We start from the raw sequence: 24,107 nt of genomic DNA, 5'->3' as shown, positions 1-24,107 counted from the left end.
GAACATGGGCCGGGTGCACCTGTGCCCAGAAAATGATGCCTCTGGCCTCTTTCTAGCCTCTGAGTGTTTCCCCGATGTTTATTTTTAAATGTTTTGTTCCTTTCCTCCATCTCTTTTTCACAATTCTATTTTAAAGGTGACTTGAGAATAAGGTAGAGGAAACAGGTTGGGGGGAATAAAAAAAAGACCTATTTTCACCATCTCCTCCTGCTTCTCCACTTCCTTCCAATGCTCCTCCTTCTATTCCTGCTTCCTCTCTTTCCTCTTGCTGCTTCCTACTGTTTTCTTCTTCTCCTTCTCCCTCTATGTCTCTTGCATCCTCCCTCACTTTCCAGGATTCAGTTTATAATGTGTTCATTTTCCCAATTTTTAAATGTCAGTATGGAACTTAAAAATCTTTCACTTCTTACTTGAAAAATATATGCAAATAAGTTTAAAAAATTCAAGGGAGAAAGAACAGTTTGTGCATCTTCCTAGGTTCTTCCAATTTCTATCACAACTTCTGTTCTCAACACAGGGTTTATCTACATGGTTCTAATCATGGAAACGGGCTTTCAAGCTGCCTGTCATGTTGGAGCTGCTGCTCAGAAAGATCCCTGCATAGTGACCACTAGGCATAAGAGCACAAGGAAACAGAAGCCAGATTCCATACCTCTGCTGGACAGTCTTATGACCCACAAAAGGACACTAAACAGATTCTTAACTCTGTCTTTTCTTGGAGTGGAAATAACTGGCCCCATATTATTTTTGTTTTGTTTTCCTATTTTTTTCTGTTCATGTAACATACCAAATATTACTCTTAATGAGATAAATGTGTTGTCCTCTTAAGCACTCTCTTGAGGGCATCTTTGATCTCCTTGTTCCTAAGACTATATATGAAAGGATTTAACATGGGGATAATGATAACATAGAACACAGACAGAAACTTGTTCTTTTTTGTGGAGTGGCCGGCACTAGGATGCATGTACACAGCCAGGATTGTGCCATAGAAGAGAGTCACAACCACCAGGTGGGAGGCACAGGTGTTGAAGGCCTTGGTGCTACCTTTGACAGAGGATATTTTCAAGATGGAAGCCGCAATGAAAGCATAAGATAACAAAACTATAACCAGAGAACCTAAAACAACAAAAGTAATTATCAGAAATAGACTCATTTGACTGATGAAGGGATTAGAACAAGAAAGGCTCGTAATTTCAGTTAAGTTACAGAAGAAATTTTGGATGACATTTGGTCCACAGTAGTACATCTCAAAGCCAGTGACTATTTCAATTAAGGTTGAAATAAAACCACACCCAAGGACACCAGCAACCAGTTTCCAACAAAGCCCAGGTGCCATGATGGTCGAGTACTGGAGAGGTTTGCCAATGGCCACGTATCTGTCATAAGCCATGGCAGCCAAAAGGCAACACTCAGTCTGACCCATCCAGGAAGCTACAAAACACTGGGTGGCACAAGCAACAAAAGAAATCATTTTTTCATCCTTTAAGAGGTCTGTAAGCATCCTTGGGCTGATGGAAGAAGTGTAGCAGATGTCTATAAATGACAGGGCACTGAGGAAAAAGTACATTGGTGTGTGCAGGTGGGAGTCCACCCTGATTAGGATGATGAGACCCAGGTTCCAGAATAATGTCACAAGGTAGATCAGCAGGAAGACTGGAAAGAGACTAAGCTGCAGATCTTTATCTTCTGAGATTCCCAGGAGCACAAACATGGTCACAGATGTGAGGTTTCTGTTCCCCCCCATGGACCTGCTTGGAACCATCTGCTGAGAAAAAGATAAAAGTTGAAATGGCTTATTGGCCAAAAATAAACAAAAAAAACTCTCTTCATTGTTCTCTTTCATGCAGCTGACTAAATATACAAACATGATTCATTAACATTGAGTGAATCTTGCCTCTTTGCATAACCTCAATCTATAATGAAAAATTTCCCTGCATAAATACTCCTACTCTCCCTATGGACAAGGACAGTGGTGAGGCATCATCAATGCTTTATTCACTTAAATATTTTGATTTCCTTCATCCCTTTCAAATTTACAATTACATGGCAATGGGAAGTAAACCCATTAGGGTGACGCTGTCCTATCTGCACAGGTGAAGAAGGTCACTTTAAGTAGGCAGCCCCAATTGACCCAGTGCTTGGAGAAGACCCTGCATCATGCGAAGCCTCAGTGTAAAATAAGGATGTCCAGTAGGTGCTCATTAAAATCTCTGTCAGAATTAACATTCAGTTAATCTATAACAAGGAAGGGCAGACATTTTTTTATATACACTCTGTATTCACAAGGTCTTGAAAGATGCAAGAATAATACAATGTAACAGGGTCATGGTGGGGCCACAAGCCTACTAGTGACTGGAAATGGATGTGACTAAACCAAATTCATAATTCTAGGACTCCTCCCAAGATGTTATTAATACAGAGTTGATGGTGTATTTTGCTCCTTTCTTTGAACCTGCAGATTTTTCTTTCTCAATTCAGAGATACTTAAAACTTTAATTGCCTGGAAAGGATTTTTGCTCTTCATTGAGTCACTGACTTTTGAAAATGTGCTGACAATTCAGACCCCTTGCTGGGTCTGAATAAATCTACCTTCTCCCCAAGGACACGTCAACTCTAGAATTCTGAATTTTTGAGACTTTGGTTTTAGTTTTTGAACTCTTTGTCTTTCAGAATAAAGTTCTTTAAAAAGTATTAATTTATTTCATGGAGATGACATTAGTAATCCTAAATCTGAAAATAAAAATTCATCAAATGATAGAAATATCATCTATATGAAAAAATATAATGACCGTGTCTTTTGACCCTCAAGATAACAGACTCCATAGGAAAGATATTTAGCAAAGTGATGGATGAAAGAAATTAAGGCAAATGACTTCCAAAATCGACTATAGCCCAAAAAAAGAAGGAAGTTCTGCAACAAGAGGAACATTCTAGCAAGAATTGGGGATAAACTGGCCTAGAAGATCCTGAATCTGAGAGAGTCAAACCCAATGAACCATACTGTGGACACATAATTAGGTATTAAAAAATGAACAGGTGAATGCATGTAAATATCTATTATATATTTATCTATATTTAGTGGAGTATCAGTTCAATATGGTAAAACAAAAACCCTGCCTTTGTGACAACATTAATAGCCCTTGAGGGCATTATGCTAACTGAGGGAACTCAAATAGAGAAAGGCAAATGGCATGGATCAAATTTATGTGAAATCTGAAAATAACTGAAGTTATAAAAACAGAGAGATTGTTGCAGGCTCCAGAGGCAGAAAGTGGGTATGGGAGAAAGAGGTGACAGTGGTTAAAAGGTACACTGTTCTAATTATAACACAAATAACATGTGGGGATGTCACCAAAAACAGATGAGCCTGACTTACCAATACTAAAAAGTTGAAAGTTGCTAAGAGAAAAGACCTTACAGCCTCATAACCGGGTGAGACTTTTGTAAATACATGAGGTAATAGATGTTATAACTTTATATGGTAGTCATTTTAAAATACACACATATTTCAAAATACTGTGTTATATGCCTTACATCTAACAATGCTAATGGTAAGCTATATCTCAATAAAATTGGGGAAATTTTAGTTTTGATACCTTCTCACACCTATAACTGTTCCCATTGGCTTAAACTCACTAAATATGTATGATTTGCTCATACAGAAAGACCCCCAAGCTATACATATGTAAGAAAATTTATGCACACATTCCAGTACACAATAACTCTTAAATAGGTGTTGGCTATGCCTATTACCATCACTGATTGCCCCCAGATGACTATGAACATCAATGGTACCCAGAGCTAGTGATTACAAAGATGCTAGACTTTACTGGTTATTTGGGAGAAATTGTCACACAACGTCATCTGGGCAGACCATGAGACATCATTTTCTCTTGGCAGATGCAGCGTCAGACCTCACATAGAAGCAAGTCAAACCATAAAGATAAAAGCCACATAAATTATCATCTATTCAGTTTGCCTCAGTCAGGTTCTCCACCTGCATTTATTGTGGCTGCTTCTCACTTGTGCCAGACTCCTACAAATACTGCAAGGATTAACAGCCCATGAAACAGGCTGCTCTATCCTTAACAGCCTTTTAAAGTAAATGTAACAACTTATTTATTAGTTATTTATTTGTACTGGATTTATTTTTAAGGGAAATGTGCACCATACAATGTCAAATTTTTGATCAATCAATGATATTAATATTTTTTGCTGATTACCTATATTTACTGGTAGCAAGCACAGTCGTAACTAAAAGTATTCTGCATGACCCATCACTACCAAATGAGAGTATGGGTTGTGAGTTGTTTCACTTATCATGAGAAATTTTATCTTGTTAAAATTTGGAAAGCTATATGAAAAAATCTGAATATACTCACTCTCATAATGAATTTTTGAATGTGTTTCATTTCCCAAGAAATTGTAGAGAAGGAATGTAGACTATATAAATATTCACTGGCGGTTTCACTGTGAGGACCTAGCCATCAAAACCCTACCCATTTTTACATTCTTAGGATGCAGTGAGTTCAGTTGTTTGCACAGACAAAAAATCAATTTATAAAAAGTCAAGATGTATGGAATGAAAAATATCGATATGATATGAGAAAATTAGAAAGATGGTAAACCCAATACTGCCAATATTTACAGTGGGGCCCCTCAAGAATCAGTGTTCACCCTTGCTATTGTCTTCAAATCCTAAGGACCTCCAAAGATAAGAATAGAGTTAGAGTTTAAGAATTCAAAACCCAATGGCAATGCACATGAGCTTTGGAATATCTTTTATGTAGAACAGGTTTGGTTCTTGCTACACAGAACTGAAGCCATGTATTTAAAGGGAAATTGGGTCAATATCATTATTTTAGAACAGATTCCTTAAGGGGATAACAAATGAGTAGATCCTTGGGATGGATAAGTCTGGAAAGCATAGACAATGCAGCTTGGAACATAGGGATTTCACTGAAATTCAGTACATCACTGTTTTTGGTTCAGCACTCAATTATTAAAGTTTGCAGCATTTCCATATTTACAGAAACCATCTCATTAGATTCTAGATGACATATTATTCCCAGTCATGTATAGAAACCAGAATGTAGCAGAGCTCAATATCAAGTCCTTTAGAATTGCAGAACAACATCTCAACATCAGCCCTCTCCTGAGAGTAATAATTGCCATTAATCTTGTCTCTGAGTTCAGGAAATTTCAATGGGGAACAGTTCCATGAGAAGACACCACTGTGGAGGGGATGGAAGGGAGGGAGAGGGCAGTGCTGAAGATTAACAGTGACCAAGTGTCACACTCCTTGCTCCCCACAGCTCCTGCTAGGAGGCTTACACAGCCGTGGAGACAGCACACAATCCTCTCTTATTTCTAAATCTTGCTTCTCACCTTGACCAAGATCCCTCAGGAATACACACTTCTTGCCAAACTGAAATGGCGTCTTTCTTCCCTGAAAAATGTTCCAGGATGGACCTGGTTGACTCCAAGATGGGAGCTGTGAGCCATGAAACAGATTGTTCACTGACAGAAAGAGAGATGCCCACAAGTGGGAAGTCCTCTAACATTTATTATCAAGGGCAGCAGAGTGAGGGGGAAGGACAATTAGATGGAGGGAACCTCCAGGCACCTGCTCTCTGGGGTCATGTTGCCATGACGCTTTGGTCACAACAAATCTGCCCATTTTTCCAGTTCCCTCCTGGTCCTTTCTTCCCTGTAGCCCTGGCATAGTCTTATGGTTATAGGTTTGTGGGTTTTTTTTTTTAAATATGTTGGAGTCATTAAAAATTGAAAGGTCTTGGAATAGTTCCATACATACATTTAATATCCAGGTAGTTAGTTCAACCAGAGGAACTATGGATTTTGCCCAAGATGACACAGCACTAGATAAATAACTTAATAACAGTAAGTTTACTATGTGGACGCTTCTTGCTGAACAAGCATTCACAATTTAAATATACCAATATATACATTTTATCATTTCCCTGACTAGAATTTATTATCATAACAGCCCTGAGAATAATAACTTGAGGCAAGAAAGAATGCCATAAAACTACTTAAAGACAGATCACCGATTCTCAAGGTAACAATCACGGGAAATGGTGTCCGTCAACTGAGGTTGGGTATGACTCGTCCCTTTACTGGTTGTGTGACCTGAGCAAATCAGTCTCTCAAGTCTTTGTTTATCACCTATGAAAGAGATGCAGTCACAGTTACTTCATAGAGTCACACTTCATGAAGAGACTCCAATTAGTAATATCTGAATAGTACTATTCAGAGTGTGTATTACACTAGATGCCTTCTCTTAATAGAAGCTATTATTCATGCATTCTGATACAGTTCGTTCCAAATAATGCTACATTACTAATTCTTCATTAAAACATCTACTGTGATCATTGGCACAAACCATTATTTCTTGGTTGTTTTCGAAATGGAGCTCATCTACCTGCTGTGATTAGTTTTTGACATGTTTTGCATGTTCTACTTCAGCCAATCTTACTCCTGGGGAGAAAGTCATGGATGGTGCAATAATTGCATTATTTGATATAAAACCTACTAATATGTTAGCTTGTATAGCCCCCCCAAAAGAACTATAATTTGACCTTTAATGAACATATTCTTTATATAAGAATAAGATTGTTTCATTTTATAACATCTTTCATTGTGTTAATATTCGTTGACATTATTGTTTAAATTAAGGGAGCATTGAATCCCCCTCTTCAGGTGTTGCTGCCACAGCTCACTCACCTCCAGAGACCCATAGGCCACAACAAAGACCTTTATGTTCCCTCCTATTCTGTTCTTTTCTCTCTCCTTCTCCCTTTCCCAACACGTCTCATCGACCCCCTCCCATGACAAGCTTTCAAGGTAACTGGATATTTTTTAAGATAAATATAAAGACCCTGCCCTGCCCTGTGTGTATATTGGTACAGGTAGAGGGAGAGCCAAGCACCCAACACAAAGAGTGGCAACCACTGGTGAGAGTGCCCATCAACACACACACAACATCAGAGTCCATGCAAAACCCAGAGTGGCAGCACTGACCCCACCCAGCAATGCGAATGTTGGTGCACAGGGAAAGGAAGTGCCCAGCAGCCACACAGATAGCAGTGTCCATGGAGGAGAGGAGGAGAGTGCCCATCAGCCCATTCACTGCATCACAGTTCTTGCCTAGCATGATTGAGCCAGACATAGCCCAGCCCTCAGTCCCTACATCCCAGTGGAACACCCCAATGTCGTACCCACTGGCATGGTGGCCCTGCACATAGAACAGAAGCAAAAGCAAACACCGGAGAGAAAGAAAAATACAAGTAGTCAATCACACCCTTTGGGCAACAACACACCACAAAAATAAACTCAGCCCCAGAAATCAACAACATGAAAGAATTTCTCTATGTGACAGATAAAGAATTCAGAACCGCCATAATTTAAAAACTTAAAGAAAAGGAAAAGCACAATATGAGAAATACAATCAATGAGCTGAAGTATAGAACTGAATCTTTAAATTAGAAAATAAGGGAAATGCAGAATTTTAAAAGATTAATCACGGAACTAAGGAATTCTGGGTCTGGGAAGAGCAATGAAAACAGAATTGATGAAATGAAGGAAGAATCCATATTCTCAAAGATACAGATAGAAAAAGAACCAAAATAGTGGAAAGAGAGGAACAAAGGAAAAAGAATGAAGAAACATTTCTAGAACTATCCAACACCATGAGGAAAGAAAATATAAGTCATAGGAATGATAGAAGGTGAAGAGAAAGACAGAGGGACTAAGAAACTATTCAAGGAAATAATCTAAGAGAACGTCCTGACATGAGTAGGAAATAAACATAGAAATACAGTAAGCGAGAAGAACACCAAACTACCATAATGAAAAGAGATCTACAGCACTACACATAATAGTGAAGATCTGAAAGTATAAGACAAAGAAAATGAATGAAGCTGACAGGGGAAAGAATCAGATAACCTATAAAGGAAGACCAAAGGCTGACATCAGACTTCTGTGAAGAAACACCATGGGCAAGAAGAGAAAGGAACAACATATTAAAAAATTCAAGACAAAAAATGCCAGCCAAGAATACTTTATTATGCAAAACTCTACTTCCTCTATAAGGTCCATCTAAGACAAACAAAATCTCCAGAAATTCACTACTATTAAACCCTCACTCCAAGAAATATTACAAGAAGACTTAAAATCTAAGCATACAGAGGAATGAACTTGGAGAAATGAACAAATTAATGAATGGAATAGATTTACGACCACAGTAACATCTCCATGTGTAGTCATGTCTATGAACGTGAGTTCCCTCTGCTTCCCTGAGGATTGCCTCCTTGTGCAGTGAAGCTGCAGAGGTGGGAGTAAGGGATTTTTACTCACTATTATGTCCCAATTACAGTAGACATGCTAAAGGTGCAAAATTTATCTCTTTTTAACAAGTTACCAGGATTTCTCTAACATATATGAAATGGAATAATAGAATTGAATAACAATAATTGCATAAGTTAACATGATTACGCATTACCATATACCAGGCTCTGGGCTAGGTTACTTCATACTTAGTTCTTAGTTGTTTTGTCATTTTTGAGGAAGATCCAGTCATCTTCTCATTGTAGAGATGAGGACAATATTGGGTTGTTGGAAAAGTCATGATACATTTTTGCATGAAAAACAGAAAAAATACATCATTACTTCTCTGACAACACTTTGTGTATAAGTGGCTTGTTTAAGGGTACCTATCAACAAAGTGTGCTAGAAATGAGTTTACTAAACAGATTGGATAAAGAAAAACCAGAATGCTTTTTTCATATATTTTTTTTATTTTTATATTCTCCATACAATTGCGACCCCCTTATTTTGACCCCAACCCTCCCCTCCAAAACCAGAATGATTTAACCAGGTTTTGCTTTAGTCTCTATAATCCCAGCAGCCAATGCTTCAAAGTGATCAATTACAAAGCTGTGGTGGTTAGGGACTCCCTATGGTGATGGTTTATGGTTGAACTGGTTGTGAGAATTTTACAAATAATATACCTGAGAGGAGAAAGTATGCAAACATATATTGTACAAAATTGAATAATGATGTAAAATATATATAAATAACTATTTTTTAAACTTTTTACTGTAAACAATTGTTCTATTCAATATTCATTATTTAAAATGCTTATTATCAAACCAATATTAAAATGATATTAAACATAATAATAAAAATAAAATAAGAATTTTAAAAGAATTCAAGAAAGTGCCAATAAAATAAAAAGTGATGGGCCTCCCCAGTGGCGCAGCAGTTGAGCCCTGGGTTATGAAGCTGCCTGCAGCCTCTGCAGCTCCAGTTCAATCCCCGGCCACCGGGTGAGGGTCCCACATGGCACACAGACCTCTCCTGCTGCCCGCTGCTCCCCTCAGCAGTGTTCTTCGTCAGTCGGACTGCTCTGCTCCCTGCTCTGGCTCCGGTGAATTATCTCACCCTCCTGCGCTTGTGACTTGTCCAACGCTTGTATAAATAAATAAATAAATAAATAAATATTGCCAAAGATGTTGATGAATGGATTGTTGGTCCTGGAAAGAACATAGTGGACCTCAACATGCTGAGAAGTCTACCTGAGACAGGGAGATTACTTCTCACTTCATGAGTAAACTAAAGAAATCATATTTATGCATGGATTGACATGAAGTCTAAATGTTACACACTTAGTACATGAACTATTGTCTGGAAAATAAAACAATCATTTAGTCAAATTTCTATAAATTCACTGCTTGGAGTTTTGGTTTCTGTGGCACCCCCAGGGCTGCTGAATCTTCTGCTTCTTGGTCAAACTTAAGGCCCTGGAAACCCAGGAGGCTCAGAGCTTGGGGAACTCAGGAACTGCCTCTGTAGACACAACATGGCAGCCATTATTTCTTAGTCTCAGTCTCCAGGAAGATTTCATGGAACACGAGCCAGGTGCACCTGTGCCCAGAAGATGCTGCTTCTGGCTTCTTTCTAGCATCATAGTGTTTCCCCCAACTTTACTCTTAATGAACTCTTCCATGCTCCTGTCTCTTTTTCACAATTCACTTTACACGGTGACTCAAGAATAAAGTACAGGAAACAAGTGTGCTGGGAATAAAAAGTTGTCTCCTTTTTCTCCTAATCTTTCTCATTCTACTTCTTCATCCTCATCCTCCTATCCTTTTTTCTCTTTCTCAATCCCTCAATCTCCAGATTAAATTTACAATGTGTTCATTTTCTCAATTTTTAATTTTTGCTATTTAATAAATGTATTCTTTTACTTATTAATTGAAATACAAATATATAAAATAAGTAAAAGAATTTCAGAGAAGAAAGTACAGTTTGGGTAATAGCTTAGATATTTCTCCTTTAGAGAAATATCTATCACAACATCTCAACAACTGAGTTCTCAAACAAAGAGTTTATTTACATGAGAAAATCCTGGAAATGGGCTTTCAAGCATCCTGCCACGTTGCAGCTGGTGCTCAGAGAGATCCCTGTGTGGATAGCACTAAGGACAAGGGCACCAGGAATCAAGTGTAAGAATCTGACATTTTCTGCCTAGATAGTCCTGTGACCTACTATAGGACACTCATGTGTTCTTACTACTGTCTGCAATAGGAGTAGAAATACCTGGTCCCATATTATTTTGTTTTGTTTTCCTATTTTTTGCTTTCTTTATTAAGCTTACATTACCAAATATTATTCTTAGTGAGGTAAATGTACTGTCCTCTTCATCACCCTTTTGAGGGCCTCTTTGAACTCCTTGTTCCTAAGGGTATAGATGAAAGGATTTAACATGGGTATAATGATAATATAGAACACGGACAGAAACTTGTTCTGTTTCGTGGAGTTTCCAGAACTAGGATGCATATACACACCCAGGGCTGTGCCATAGAAGAGGGTCACAACCGCCAGGTGGGAGGCACAGGTGTTGAAGGCCTTGGCGCTACCCCTGACAGAGGATAATTTCAGGATGGAAGCTGCAATGAAACCATATGATAACAAAACTACAACCATAGAACCTCCAGCAACACAAAGAATGATCAGAAAAACTATCATTTGACCAATGAAGGAATTAGAACAAGACAGGCTCATAATTTCATTTATGTTACAAAAGAAGTGGTGGACGACATTTGGCCCACAGTAGTACAACTCAAAGCCAGTGATTGTTTCAATTAAGCTAGAAAGGAAACCACACCCAAGGGCTCCAGCAACCATCTTCCAACAGAGCCCAGGCGCCATGATAGTCGAGTACTGGAGAGGGTTGCCTATGGCTACATATCTGTCATAGGCCATGACAGCCAAGAGGCAACACTCAGTCTCACCCATCCAGGCAGACACAAGCCACTGGGTGGCACAGGCAGTGAAGGAAATCATTTTTTTATCTTTGAAGAGGTCTGCAAGCATCCTTGGGCTGATGGAAGAAGTGTAGCAGATGTCTATAAATGACAGGGCACTGAGGAAAAAGTACATTGGTGTGTGCAGGTGGGAGTCCATCCTGATTAGGGTGATGAGACCCAGGTTGCAGAATAATGTCACAAGGTAGATCAGCAGGAAGACTGGAAAGAGACTAAGCTGCAGCTCTTTATCTTCTGAGATTCCCAGGAGCACAAACATGGTCACAGATGTGAGGTTTCTGTCCCCTTCCATGGACCCACTTCACACCAACTGCTGAGAAAAGATGAAAGATGACATGGTTTCGTTCTCAAAGAACAGAAAAAATTCTTTTCATTGTTCTCCTTCATGCAGCTGACTAAATATACAAACATGATTCATTGGTGCTCAGTGAATCTTGTGTGTTTGTATTATCACCAGCCTTAATGAAAAGTTAACTTGGATAAATATTCTTACCCTCCTTACAGATTAAGACACAGTAGTGAGGTATCATCAGTACTCTATCCACCAAAAAATATTAATTTCATTTGTACCACTCAAATTTATAATTACATGGCATTTGGGATTACACCAAATTAGGGTGACACTGTCCAATCTGCACAGGTGAAGATGATTACTTTAACTAGGCAGTCCAATGTGACCCAGTGCTTGGAGAAGACCTTGCATCATGCAAAGCCTGAGTGTAAAATGAGGAGGTCCAGTAGGCATATTATCAATCACCTTCAGAATTAACATTCAGTTCATCTTTAATAAGGAAGGATTTACCATTTTATAAATGCTCTTTCTTTCACAAAGTCTAGAAGACACAAGAATGATATAATAGGAGCTTGGAAAGAGTGACATGCAAGTAGTGCTTAGAAATGGATGTGACTGGACCAAATTTTAACTCTAGGATGCTGCCCAAGATAATAGATACTACGATTTGAAAGAGCTTCATGCTCCCTTCCTTGAACCTACACATTTGTCTTCCTTAATACAGATATTTATGACTTAAATATCTGGGAAGGTGACTCTGGCTCTTTTTGGAGTTGGTGATACCTGTGAAAATTGGTTGAAAACTCTGACCCTTCTCCCGGCAAAGCCACCATCAGCCCCTGTGCATGTCTTGCTGCAGTCTCAGTGACCACGGAGTCCACTGTCACTTCCAGGGGTAAGACTCATCCTACAAAAGACAGTCACTTGATCTTATAAATGTTAGGTTGTGTAGACAATGGATATAGAAACTAGGAAAGGGAGGCAGGATCTGGAATTCTTTTCTCCTTCACTGGAGTCAGTAGAGGAAAATCAAGACTTACATCTCTGAGCCAAATACCATGACTCTTGCCACCCACAGTGAGTGTCTGCCTGATGGGAAACAGCTGTCCTTGTATCCACTGGTCTTTTGAAAGTCTCAGTTGATTCCAGATGACATATTCTCTTAGTTCCTAGATGGAAAACCATAATGTGGCAGAGTTAAATATCAAGTACTGGAGAAATTGTAGAACTTGGTCCAAACATTGGCCCTCACCCCAGAGTAATACCTGACATTAATCTTGTCTCTGAGGTCAGGGAATTTCGATAAGGAATTTTCTATAGGGTGGGTCAGGAAGACACCATTGTGGCGGGGAGGGAAAAAGAGAGAGGGCAGCGCTGAAGAACACAAGTGACCAAGTATCACACTCTTTGCTCCCCACAACTCCTGCTAGGAGGCTTACATGGCTGTGGAGACAGCACACAATCCTCTTAATTCTAAATCTTTCTTCTCACCTTGACCAAGATCCCTCAGGAATACACTCTTCTTGCCAAATTGAAATAGTGTCTTTTTTTCCTGAAAAACGTTCCAGGATGGAAGCTGGGAGCTGGGAGCCATGAAACAGGTTTTTCACTGACAGCAAGAGAGATGCCCCCAAGTGGGGAGTACTCTAATATTTATAATGGAGGGCAACACAGCAAGGAGGAAAGACAATTAGGTGGAGGGAGCATCCAGGCACCTGCCCCTGGGGTCATGTTCCATGGAGCTTTGGTCACAGCTGAACTCCCCAATCATTCATGTCCCCCTGGGCTCTTTTCCCATAGCCCTGGCTAAGTCTCATAGTGATAGATTTTGTTTTAACAAACTTAAGAGTATTAGAGCTGAAAAGTCTTAGGAATGGTCCCATGTCATACATTTAATTTCCAGGTAAGTTGAACTGAGGAGCTAGGAATTTGCCCAGGTTGACACAGCCACTTCCTAAATAACAATAAATGAGATCTGTGGACACTCTGCCTACCAAGCACACACATTTTATATATAGTGATACATATATTGTATCATTTCCCTGACCTGAACTGATCATCATAGCAACCCCTGAAGCATACAATACTATTCCCTATTCATGAAAGGACACTGAGGCAGGATGGAATGCAATAAAACCTATATAAGACAGGGCAGGATGCCCATGGTAACAACCACGGGAAATGGTGTCAGTCAGTCAGGCTGGATCCGGCTCTTCACTTACTGGTTGTGTGACCTGAGCACAGGAGCCCCTCCAAGTCTCAGGCGCTCACCTGCACATGGGCAGGTAGTCAGAGTCACTATACAGAGTAGCCCTTGGTGGAGCGAATCCTGTTAGATATGTCTGTAAAGTACTTATCAGAGTGTGTATGACAGGGGATGCCTTCTGTTAATAGATGCTGTCATTCACGTGTTCTGATACCAATCACTCCAAACCATGCATATTACTCATTCTTCATTAAAATATCTAAATGCCACCAACCTTTCTTGATTCTTTTTGAAATGGAGCTCATCTACCTGTTGTGATTAGGGATACAAGCTAGTTTTAGACAAGGTCTCATTAGAGCCTTGTTCCACTTCAATCAGTCTGCCGGGGAGAAAGTCATAAATGGGGCAATGGATTCATCATTTGATTTTGCACCTGCTAAACTCTAGTTTATATATTCCCCCTAATAAGCACTATAATATAAATGTTCACTAAACACATTCTTTTTTAGCAATGAGATTTTTCAATTTATACAGATATATTACATCACTGTTCATTTTTTTTACAATGTTTGCTTTCTTTTCTCATGTGTAGTCCTCAGAGAATTCCCACCACCAGTTCACACAATCACCATCACCACAGTCCCTTGTGCTCTTCATACACTCGTTTTGATCCCTCTCTCTCCCCCACCCCTCCAGAATATCTCTGATTTATAGTTGTCTGGGTTTTTGTTTTGCTGTGTTTTTTTATTATTATTTTTCCCCTGATCCCTTATTTGGTTCCCCTACATTCCTCCTATAAGTGAAACCATCCAATATTTTTCTTTTTCCTTCTCAATTATTTCACAGAGCATAATCTCTTCCAGATCCATCCATGTTGCTGCGAGTGGCATGAGTTTATCTTTTTTGATTGCTGAATAGTGTTCCACTTTGTATAGATACCACATCTTCTTCATCCAGTCATCTATTTTTTAACATTTGGGTTGTTTCCATATCTTAACTATTGTAAATAATGCTGCAATAAACACAGGGATGCAGGTATCCTTTTCAATTAATGTTTTGTGTCCTTTGGATAGATCCCTAGGAGTGGAATGGCTCAGTCATATGGTAGCTCCATTATTAGTAGTCTGAGGAAACTCCACACAGCTTTCCATAGTGGTTGGACCAGTTTGCACTCCCACCAGCAGTGCAGGAGAGTTCCTTTTTCACCACATCCTCGCCAACATTTGCTGTTGCTAGTTTTTTTAATATGTGCCATTCTTGCAGGTGTAAGGTGGTTTCTCATTTTGGTTTTGATAGATAGTTCCCTGATTATGAAGGATGTTGAACATTTTTTTCATGAGTCTGTTGGACATTTGCATTTTCTTTTCAAAGAAGTGTCATTCAAGTTCTTCTGCCCAATTTTTGACTGGATTGTTTACTTTGCTTTTTTTTTTAGTTGTGTGAGTTCTTTGTATATCTTTATGATAAATCCCTTATCAGTTGCATAGACTGCAAAAAAATTTCTCCCTATCAGTAGAATGTCTCTTTGTTTTGGTAAATGTCTCTTGCTGCACAGATTTTTAGTTTGATATAATCCTAGCTGTTTAATCCTAACTTTCACTTTCTTTGCTTTGGGGGGGTGTCTTTAAAGATGTTACTGAGATGTATGACTTGTAGTGTTTTACCTATGTATTCTTCTATATATTATAAGAACACATCATTTTTATAAGAATAAAATAGTTTGATTTAAATAGCTTTAATTGAGTTAATATTGGTTTACATCACTGTTTGAATTACAGGAGTGTTGGACCCCCCTGCAGATTTTGCTGCCACAGCTCACCCACCACCAGAGACCCCATAATACATACCATAGGCACTTGCTCCCTCCCGATTATGTTCTCTTCCCTCTCTTGCTCCATTTTTCCAACCACAAATTTGCCCCATTCCACAGTCATCTTTCAAGGCAACTGAACATTTTCTTAAGATAATTGAAAGATGTCCACTAAAGGTCACAATGGCATGCCCCAGCCAAACAATGAAGGCAGTAGGAGCTATTTTTGTTCCACGAATCACATTTCATGAGATACATAATGAATTGTAGCTACATTGGGAAAAGCTTGGAAGAACTCTATATACCCCAATATTCTACAAGTGATATGTGGAGAGTATGTCACCTATCACCTTTACATGTTTATTTAAAAACTAAATCTATGCAACTCTAGATGGTAAAATGTTCCATAAATACAAATGTATTATGGACACTTACGTCATTTACCATTGTCTAAAGAAAATCTTTTTTGTACATTTTTGTAATATTTTTGTTTGCTATTGGACACTGAGTCTCATGGGACTCCCTAGTCTGATGACTCTCTGATCCTGGATATACTGAAGACCCTGAAACTTCTGAGGGGCTCACATTTCTGGGATTTTGGCTCCACTTCTAGAGACACAACATGGAGGCCATCATTTCTGCCCTCTTATTCAGTTTCTGGAAGCTTCCATGGAAAGTGTTCCAACCCATATAAGCTCAGAATTTGACGAATTTAACTCCTTTCTAGCCTCAGAGAATTTCCATAACCTATTTTTTTTTCATTTCACTTCAAAAGAAGGTTCAAGGAATGAACCTTCCTTGGCAGAACAGTAATTTCAGAGTAAGCCTGGAGCAGTCTTTTTGCCTCTCCTCAATTCCTCTTCCCAATGCTCTTCTTTTTTTTTTAAATAATAAATTTTATTTTTATATTCCCCATACATTTGCAACCCCCCCATTCTGACCCCAATCCCTCCCCTCCGGCTCCCCACCCCTCAAAAAGTGTCTCTGGTTCATAGTTTTTTGTTGATTTTGATTTTAACTTTCTTATAGTTATTCATTTTCCTGGTCCTTTATTTAAGTTTTCTAGATTCCTGCTATGAGTGAGACCATCCGGTATTTTTCTTTTTCTTTTTGGCTTATTTCGCTGAACATGATCCCTTCCAGCGCCATCCATGTTGCTGCAAATTGCATGTGTTTATCTTTTTTGAATGCTGAGTAATATTCCATGGTATATATGTACCACATCTTCTTGATCCAGTCATCTATTTTTGGGCATTTGGGCTGTTTCCAAAGCTTAGCTATTGTAAATAGTGCTGCTATAAACATAGGGGTGGAGGTGTTCTTTGGAATTGATGTTTCCGTGTCCTTTGGGTAAATACCTAGGAGTGGAATTGCTGGATCATATGAAAGCTCTATGTTTAGTAGGTCCAGAAATCTCCATACAGCTCTCCATAGTGGTTGGACCAGTTTGCACTCCCACCAACAGTGCAGGAGAGTTCCTTTTTCTCCACACCCTCGCCAACATTTGCTGTTGCTAGTTTTTTTAATATTGCCATTCTCACTGGTGTGAGGTGGTGTCTCATGGTAGTTTTGATTTGCATTTCCCTGATTACAAGTGATGTTGAACATTTCTTCATATGCCTGTTGCCATTTGCATTTCCTCTTCAGAGAAGTTTCTTTTTAGCTCTTCTGCCCATTTTTTGACTGGATTATTTTCTTTGTTGTTGTTGAGTCTCATCAGCTCTTTGCAGATTTTTGTGATCAGTCCTTTATCATTAGTGTTGGGTGCAAAAATGTTCTCCCAGTTGGTGGAGTTTCTCTTTGTTTTTGTTATTGTCTCTTTTGCTGTGCAGAAGCTCTTTAATTTGATGTAGTCCCAGCTGTTTATCTTTGCCTTCACTATCACTGCTTTGGGTGATGTGTCTGTAAAGGTGTCTTTGATGTGCATATCACGTAGTTTTTCGCCTATATTTCCTTCTATGTATTTTATGGTTTCAGGTCTTATGTCTAGTTCTTTAATCCATTTTGATTTGATTTTTGTGTATGGTGTGAGGTAGTGGTCAAGCTTCATTCTTTTGCATGTAGCGACCCAGTTTTCCCAGTACCATTTATTGAACAAACTTTCTTTGCTCCAATGCATAGTCTTTGCTCCTTTGTCAAAGATTAGTTGACCATAAATCTGTGGGTTTATTTCTGGATTTTCTATTCGATTCCACCCAATGCTCTTCTTCCTCCTCTTTTATTTCCTCCTTCTCTTTCTCCTCCTCATTTATCTCTCTCAACCTCACCCTGTTTCACTATTTCTCTCTCTCGCTCTCTCTCTCTCTCTCTCTCTCTCTCTCACACACACACACACACACACACACACAACCCACATTCGCTCATTCTGCTCTCTCTCGGTGTTAAAATTATAAAGTATTACTTTTAAAATAGTTGTTCTCATATTAATGTTCCACAATTTTATTGATTTATAATAAATTCTTAATTGTTAAAAAGAAATATAAAAAAATCAGGAAATGAACAGTCTGATGGTTTATTCCATTGTTGCCATTTCTCTCCATCTGACACCTGTAGCATCTCTTCTCAAAACATAATTTTATCACATGGTTCTAATAATGACAACAGCCTTTTTTATCTGGCTTCAGTATTTGCATCACCACCACAATCACATCACTTGTGTTGGCAGCTAAATGATGGGGTCTGCAATTAAAGTCGCGATATTCGTTTCTTCTCTCTAATTAGCTATTTTGAGATAGACAATATCACTTAAATATTCTAAACTATGTTCCTTAGAGATTCAAAAATCCATTGTTGCTAAGTTATATGTTATCCCCTTATCAGTCTCTTGAGATCTGTTTATCATTTTTGTTCCTCAGATTACAGAGAAGAAGGATTAACATGGGGATCGTTACAACATAGAACATGTATGAAACCTATTCTGTTTCATGGAGTGGCAGAAGAAGGATGCACATGCTAAGAGAGGCACAACCACCAGTTTGGAGTTAATGGTTTTGATTCTTTGAGGCAGTAACAATTATTATTCTCAACGTAGAGGTGAGGAAAACATGTGTGTCAGTAGATTGCATAAGAGCACTTAAATACAAAGTATGTTACAGATGAGTTTTCTAATCACAGGTCTGATCTCTAAAGAACAGATTCTATTAACTACAAGTTGCATTAGTCTCTGCAATCACACCTGCCAATGCTGCAGAGCCATCAATTACAAAGATCATCTTGTATTGCTGCTCCCTGGGAAGAACATGGTGGATTCAATATGCACAGGTTCCCACCTGAAACAGGGAGATTATTTCCCACTCGATGAATCCTATGGAGTAATCATATTCATACATGGAGCTACATGAAGTAGAAATGTGGCACACATACTAATGAAATAGGTTTGCCACGAATCCCGTGAACTCTTGTCTGGGATATAAAATAATCTTTGTGTCAGTTTTCTATGAGTTCTCTCGGTTTGTTTCTAAGAATCTGGCCACCCAAATTCAGCTGTATCTTCTGTTTTCCAATCAAACGTAAGGTCCTGGAAACCCCGGAGGCGAGATATTTGGGATTCAGGTCCTGCCTCTGCAGGGGCAACATATCTGAATTTGTTGAGCATCATATTGGTGGCCATCATTTGGTGGCCATTTGTTGGCCATCATTTGGTGGCCATCATATCTGAATTTAAAGGCTGTAGGAGCCTGCCCTGGGGCATGAAGGGGCACCTGTGCCTGACTATGATGCATTTGGTTTCTTTCCAGCCTCTGAGTATTTCCCCAACCTTTACTTTCATGTTCCAATCCTGGCGCGATCTCTTTGCACAATTCACTGCACAAGCTGACTCCAGTAACAGAAGATGTGGTACATATACACAATGGAATATTACTCAGCAATCAAAAAAGATAAACACATGCAGTTTGCAGCAACGTGGATGGAGCTAGAAGGGATCATGCTCAGCAAAATAAGTCAGAAAGAAAAAGAAAATACCTGATGGTCTCACTCATAGCAGGAATTTAGAAAACCTAAATAAGGGACCAGGAAAAAGACTAACCAATACAAAGTAAAAATCAAAATCAACAAGCAACTATAACCGGAGATACACTACAGGGAGTGGAGGGGCAGGGAAAGGAAGGACTAGAGTCAAAATAAGGGGGGGTGCAATTGCATGGGGAATATAACCTTAATGAAAATGCATACATTGTGCAAAAATGAAAAATGATGTAAGCATTATATAAAATAAAATATTTTAGAAAAAAAGAAACAGGTATTGGGGGAATAAAACAAGAACAGTCTTTCCACCTGTCTCTCTCTCCCTCCTTCCTCCTATATCTCCTGAATTAAAATTATGCTGTGTTCATTTTCTCAATTTTAGATTTTCACTAATTAACTTATACATTTTTTTACTTTTTAATGAAATATACATAAATGACAATTAAGTAAAAGTATTCAGGGAAAAGAACAGTTTGTGTAACTTCCTGGGTTCTTCTCGTTTCGCTACATAAAAAAATCTATCAAATCTCGATTCTCAAACACAGGGTTTATCTTCATGCGTCTAATCGGGAATCACAGTTCCCGCTGCCCTCTATGTTGGAGCTGCTGCTCAGATAGATCCTGCATGGAGAAACTGAGCAAAGGGCACCAGGAATCAGGAAGCCAGAATCTGACCATTTCTGCCTAGATATTCTTATGACCTATGAAAGGACACTACATATTCTGGCCACTGCATTCCACTAGGGGTGGAAAAACAGGACCAAATATGAGTTTTATTTTTTCTACTGAATTTTGCTTTCTTTTTTCAGATAATGCCAAATGTGACACTCAATGAGACAAATGTGTTGTCCTGTTCATCACCCTCCTGAAGGCCTCTTTGATCTCCTTGTTCCTAAGACTATAGATAAAAGGATTTAACATGGGGATAATGATAACATATAACACAGACAGAAACTTATTCTGTTTCATGGAGTGGCCAGAACTAGGATGCAAGTACACAGTGAGAGCTGGGCCATAGAAAAGAGTCACGACCGCCAGGTGGGAGGCACAGGTGTTGAAGGCCTTGGCGCTACCTTTGACAGAGGATAATTTCAGGATGGAAGTGGCAATGAAACCATATGATAGCAGGCAGCCACACAAAGAGTGGCAACAACTGGAGAGAGTGCCCATCAACACATGCACAACATCAGAGTCCACGCAAAACCAAGAGTGGCAGCACTGACCCCACCCAGCAATGCGAGTGTTGGTGCACAGGGAGAGGGTGTGCCCAGCAGGGACACAGACACCTGTGTCCATGGAGGAGAGGGGGAGAGTGCCCAACAGCCCATTCACTGCATCACAGTCCTTGCCTAGCATGATTGAGCCAGACACAGCCCAGCCCTCAGTCCCTACATCCCAGTGGAACATCCCAATGTCATGCCCAGTGGCATGGTGGCACATAGAACAGAACCAAAAGCAAACACCAGAGAGAAAGAAAAATACAAGCAGTCAAGCACACCCTTTGGGCAACAACACATCACAAAAAGAAACTCAGCCCCAGAAATCAACAACATGGAAGAATTTCTCTGTGTGACAGTTAAAGAATTCAGAATCGCCATAATTTAAAAACTTAAAGAAAAGGAAAAGCACAATATGAGAAATACAATCAATGAGCTGAAGGATAGAATTGAATCTTTAAATTAGAAAATAATGGAAATGCAAAATGTTAAAAGATTAATCATGGAGCTAAGGAATTCTGGGTCTGGGAAGAGCAATGAAAACAGAATTGATGAAATGAAGGAAGAATCCATATTCTCAAAGATACAGATAGAAAAAGAACCACAAAAGAGGAAAGAGAGGAACAAAGGAAAAGGAATGAAGAAACACTTCTAGAACTATCCAACACCATGAGGAAAGAAAATATAAGTCATAGGAATGATAGAAGGTGAAGAGAAAGACAGAGGGACTAAGAAACTATTCAAGGAAATAATCAAAGAGAACGTCCCGACATGAGTAGGAAATAAACGTAGACATACAGTAAGCTAGAAGAACACCAGGCTACCATAATGAAAAGAGATCTACAGCACTACACATAATAGTGAAGATCCAAAAGTATAAGACAAAGAAAATGAATGAAGCTGACAGGGAAAAGAATCAGATAACCTATAAAGGAAGACCAAAGGCTGACATCAGACTTCTGTGAAGAAACACTATGGGCAAGAAGAGAAAGGAACAACATATTAAAAAATTCCCAGACAAAAAATGCCAGCCAAGAATACTTTATTATGCAAAACTCTACTTCCTCTATAAGGAGAAAATAAGGTCCATCTAAGACAAACAAAATCTCCAGAAATTCACTCCTATTAAACCCTCACTCCAAGAAATATTACAAGAAGACTTAAAATCTAAGCATACAGAGGAATGAACTAGGGGAAATGAACAAGTTAATGAATGGAATAGATTTCGGACCACAGTGACATCTCCATGTGTAGTCATGTTTATGAACATGAGTTTTCCCTCTGCTTCCCTGAGGATTGCCTCCTTGTGCAGTGAAGCTGCAGAGGTGGGAGTAAGGGATTTTTACTCACTATTATGTCCCACTTACAGTAGACATGCTAAAGCTGCAAAATTTATCTCTTTTTAGCAAGTTACCAGGATTTCTCTAACATATATGAAATGGAATAACAGAATTGAATAACAATAATTGCATAAGTAACATGACTAAGCATTACCATATACCAGGCTCTGGGCTAGGTTACTTCATACCTAGTTCTTAGTTGTTTTGTCATTTTTGAGGAAGATCCAGTCATCTGCTCATTGTAGAGATGAGGACAATATTGGGTTGTTGGAAAATTCATGATACATTTTTGCATGAAAAACAGAAAAAATACGTCATTACTTTTCTGACAACCCTTTGTGTATAAGTGGCTTGTTTAAGGGTACCTATCAACAAAGTGTGCTAGAAATGAGTTTACTAAACAGATTGGATAAAGAAAAACCAGAATTTTTTTTCATATAAATTTTTTTTATTTTTATATTCCCATACAATTGTGACCCCCTTATTTTGACCCCAATCCCTCCCCTCCAAAACCAGAATGATTTAACCAGGTTTTGCTTTAGTCTCTATAATCCCAGCAGCCAATGCTTCAAAGTGATCATTTACAAAGCTGTGGTGGTTAGGGATTCCCTATGGTGATAGTTTATGGTTGAACTGGTGATGGGAATTTTACAAATAATATACCCGAGAGGAGAAAGTATATAAACATACATTGTACAAAATTGAAAAATGATGTAAAATATATATAAATAAATATTTTTTAAACTTTTTACTGTAAACAATTGTTCTATTCAATATTCATTATTTAAAATGCTTACTATCATACCAATATTAAACTGATATTAAATATAATAATAAAAATAAAATAAGACATTTAAAAGAATTCTAGAAAGTGTCAATAAAATAAAAATGAGGGGCCTTCCCAGTGACACAGCAGTTGAGCACTGGGTTGTGAGGCTGCCCGCAGCCTCTGCAGCACCGGTTTGAACCCCGGTCACCAGTTGAGGGTCCCACACAGCACACAGACCTCTCCTGCTGCCCACTGCTCCCCTCAGCAGTGTACTTTGTCAGTCTACATACTCTGCTCCCTGCTCTGGCTCTGGTGAATTATCTCACCCCCCTGTGCTTCTGACTGTGCCCAATGCTTGTATAAATAAATAAATACATCTTAAAAAATAAGTAAATAAATAAATAAATAATACCCAAAAAAAGATGTTGAAGGATGGATTGTTGGTCCTGGAAAGAACATAGTGGACCTCAACATTCTAAGAAGTCTACCTGAGACAGGAAGTTAGGTTCTCACTTCATGAGTAAACTAAAGAAATCATATTTATGCATGGATTAACATGAAGTCTAAATGTTACACACATAGTATTGTAAAAAGGATGACACTTAGTACATGAACTATTGTCTGGAAAATAAAACAATCATTTAGTCAAATTTCTATAAATTCACTGGTTGGAGTTTTGGTTTCTGTGGCACCCCCAGGGCTGCTGAATCTTCTATGCCTTGGTCAAACTTAAGGCCCTGGAAACCCAGGAGGCTCAGAGTTTGGGAAACTCAGGAGCTGCCTCTGTAGACACAACATGGCAACCATTATTTCTTAGTCTCAGTCTCCAGGAAGATTTCATGGAACACGAGCTGGTGCACCTGTGCCCAGAAGATGCTGCTTCTGGCTTCTTTCTAGCATCAGAGTGTTTCCCCCAACTTTTCTCTAAAATGAACTCTTCCATGCTCTTGTCTGTTTTTCACAATTCACTTTACAAGGTGACTCAAGAATAAATTACAGGAAACAAGTGTGCTTGGAATAAAAAGACGTCTCCTTTTTCTCCTACTCTTTCTCATTCTCCTTCTTCATCTTCTTCATCATCATCCTCCTATCCTTTATTCTCTTTCTCAATCCCTCAATCTCTAGATTAAGTTTACAATGTGTTCATTTTCTCAATTTT

General features: G+C 38.9%; 2 protein-coding genes across 2 annotated transcripts; both read right to left on the bottom strand.

Annotated features, from left to right (window-relative positions):
- Nucleotides 1–799: 799 nt before the first annotated feature.
- Nucleotides 800–1,762, bottom strand: LOC119254167 (olfactory receptor 5A1-like). The gene has a single exon (XM_037521289.2). The coding sequence runs from the start codon at nucleotides 1,760–1,762 to the stop codon at nucleotides 800–802; it is 963 nt and encodes a 320-aa protein (XP_037377186.1).
- Nucleotides 1,763–10,695: 8,933 nt separating this feature from the next.
- LOC129146544 (olfactory receptor 5A1-like) lies at nucleotides 10,696–11,649 on the bottom strand (the record flags this gene model as incomplete). The annotated part of the gene is made up of 1 exon (XM_054699179.1): nucleotides 10,696–11,649. A coding segment is annotated over one exon (954 nt), but the record flags the coding sequence as incomplete, so codon positions are not given.
- Between the last annotated feature and the right edge of the window lie 12,458 nt (nucleotides 11,650–24,107).

The sequence above is a fragment of the Talpa occidentalis genome, unplaced genomic scaffold, assembly GCF_014898055.3.
Source record: "Talpa occidentalis isolate TD23 unplaced genomic scaffold, MPIMG_talOcc4v2.1 talOcc4.3, whole genome shotgun sequence".
Classification (NCBI taxonomy): domain Eukaryota; kingdom Metazoa; phylum Chordata; class Mammalia; order Eulipotyphla; family Talpidae; genus Talpa; species Talpa occidentalis.
This window is presented reverse-complemented; position numbering and strand designations above follow the sequence as displayed.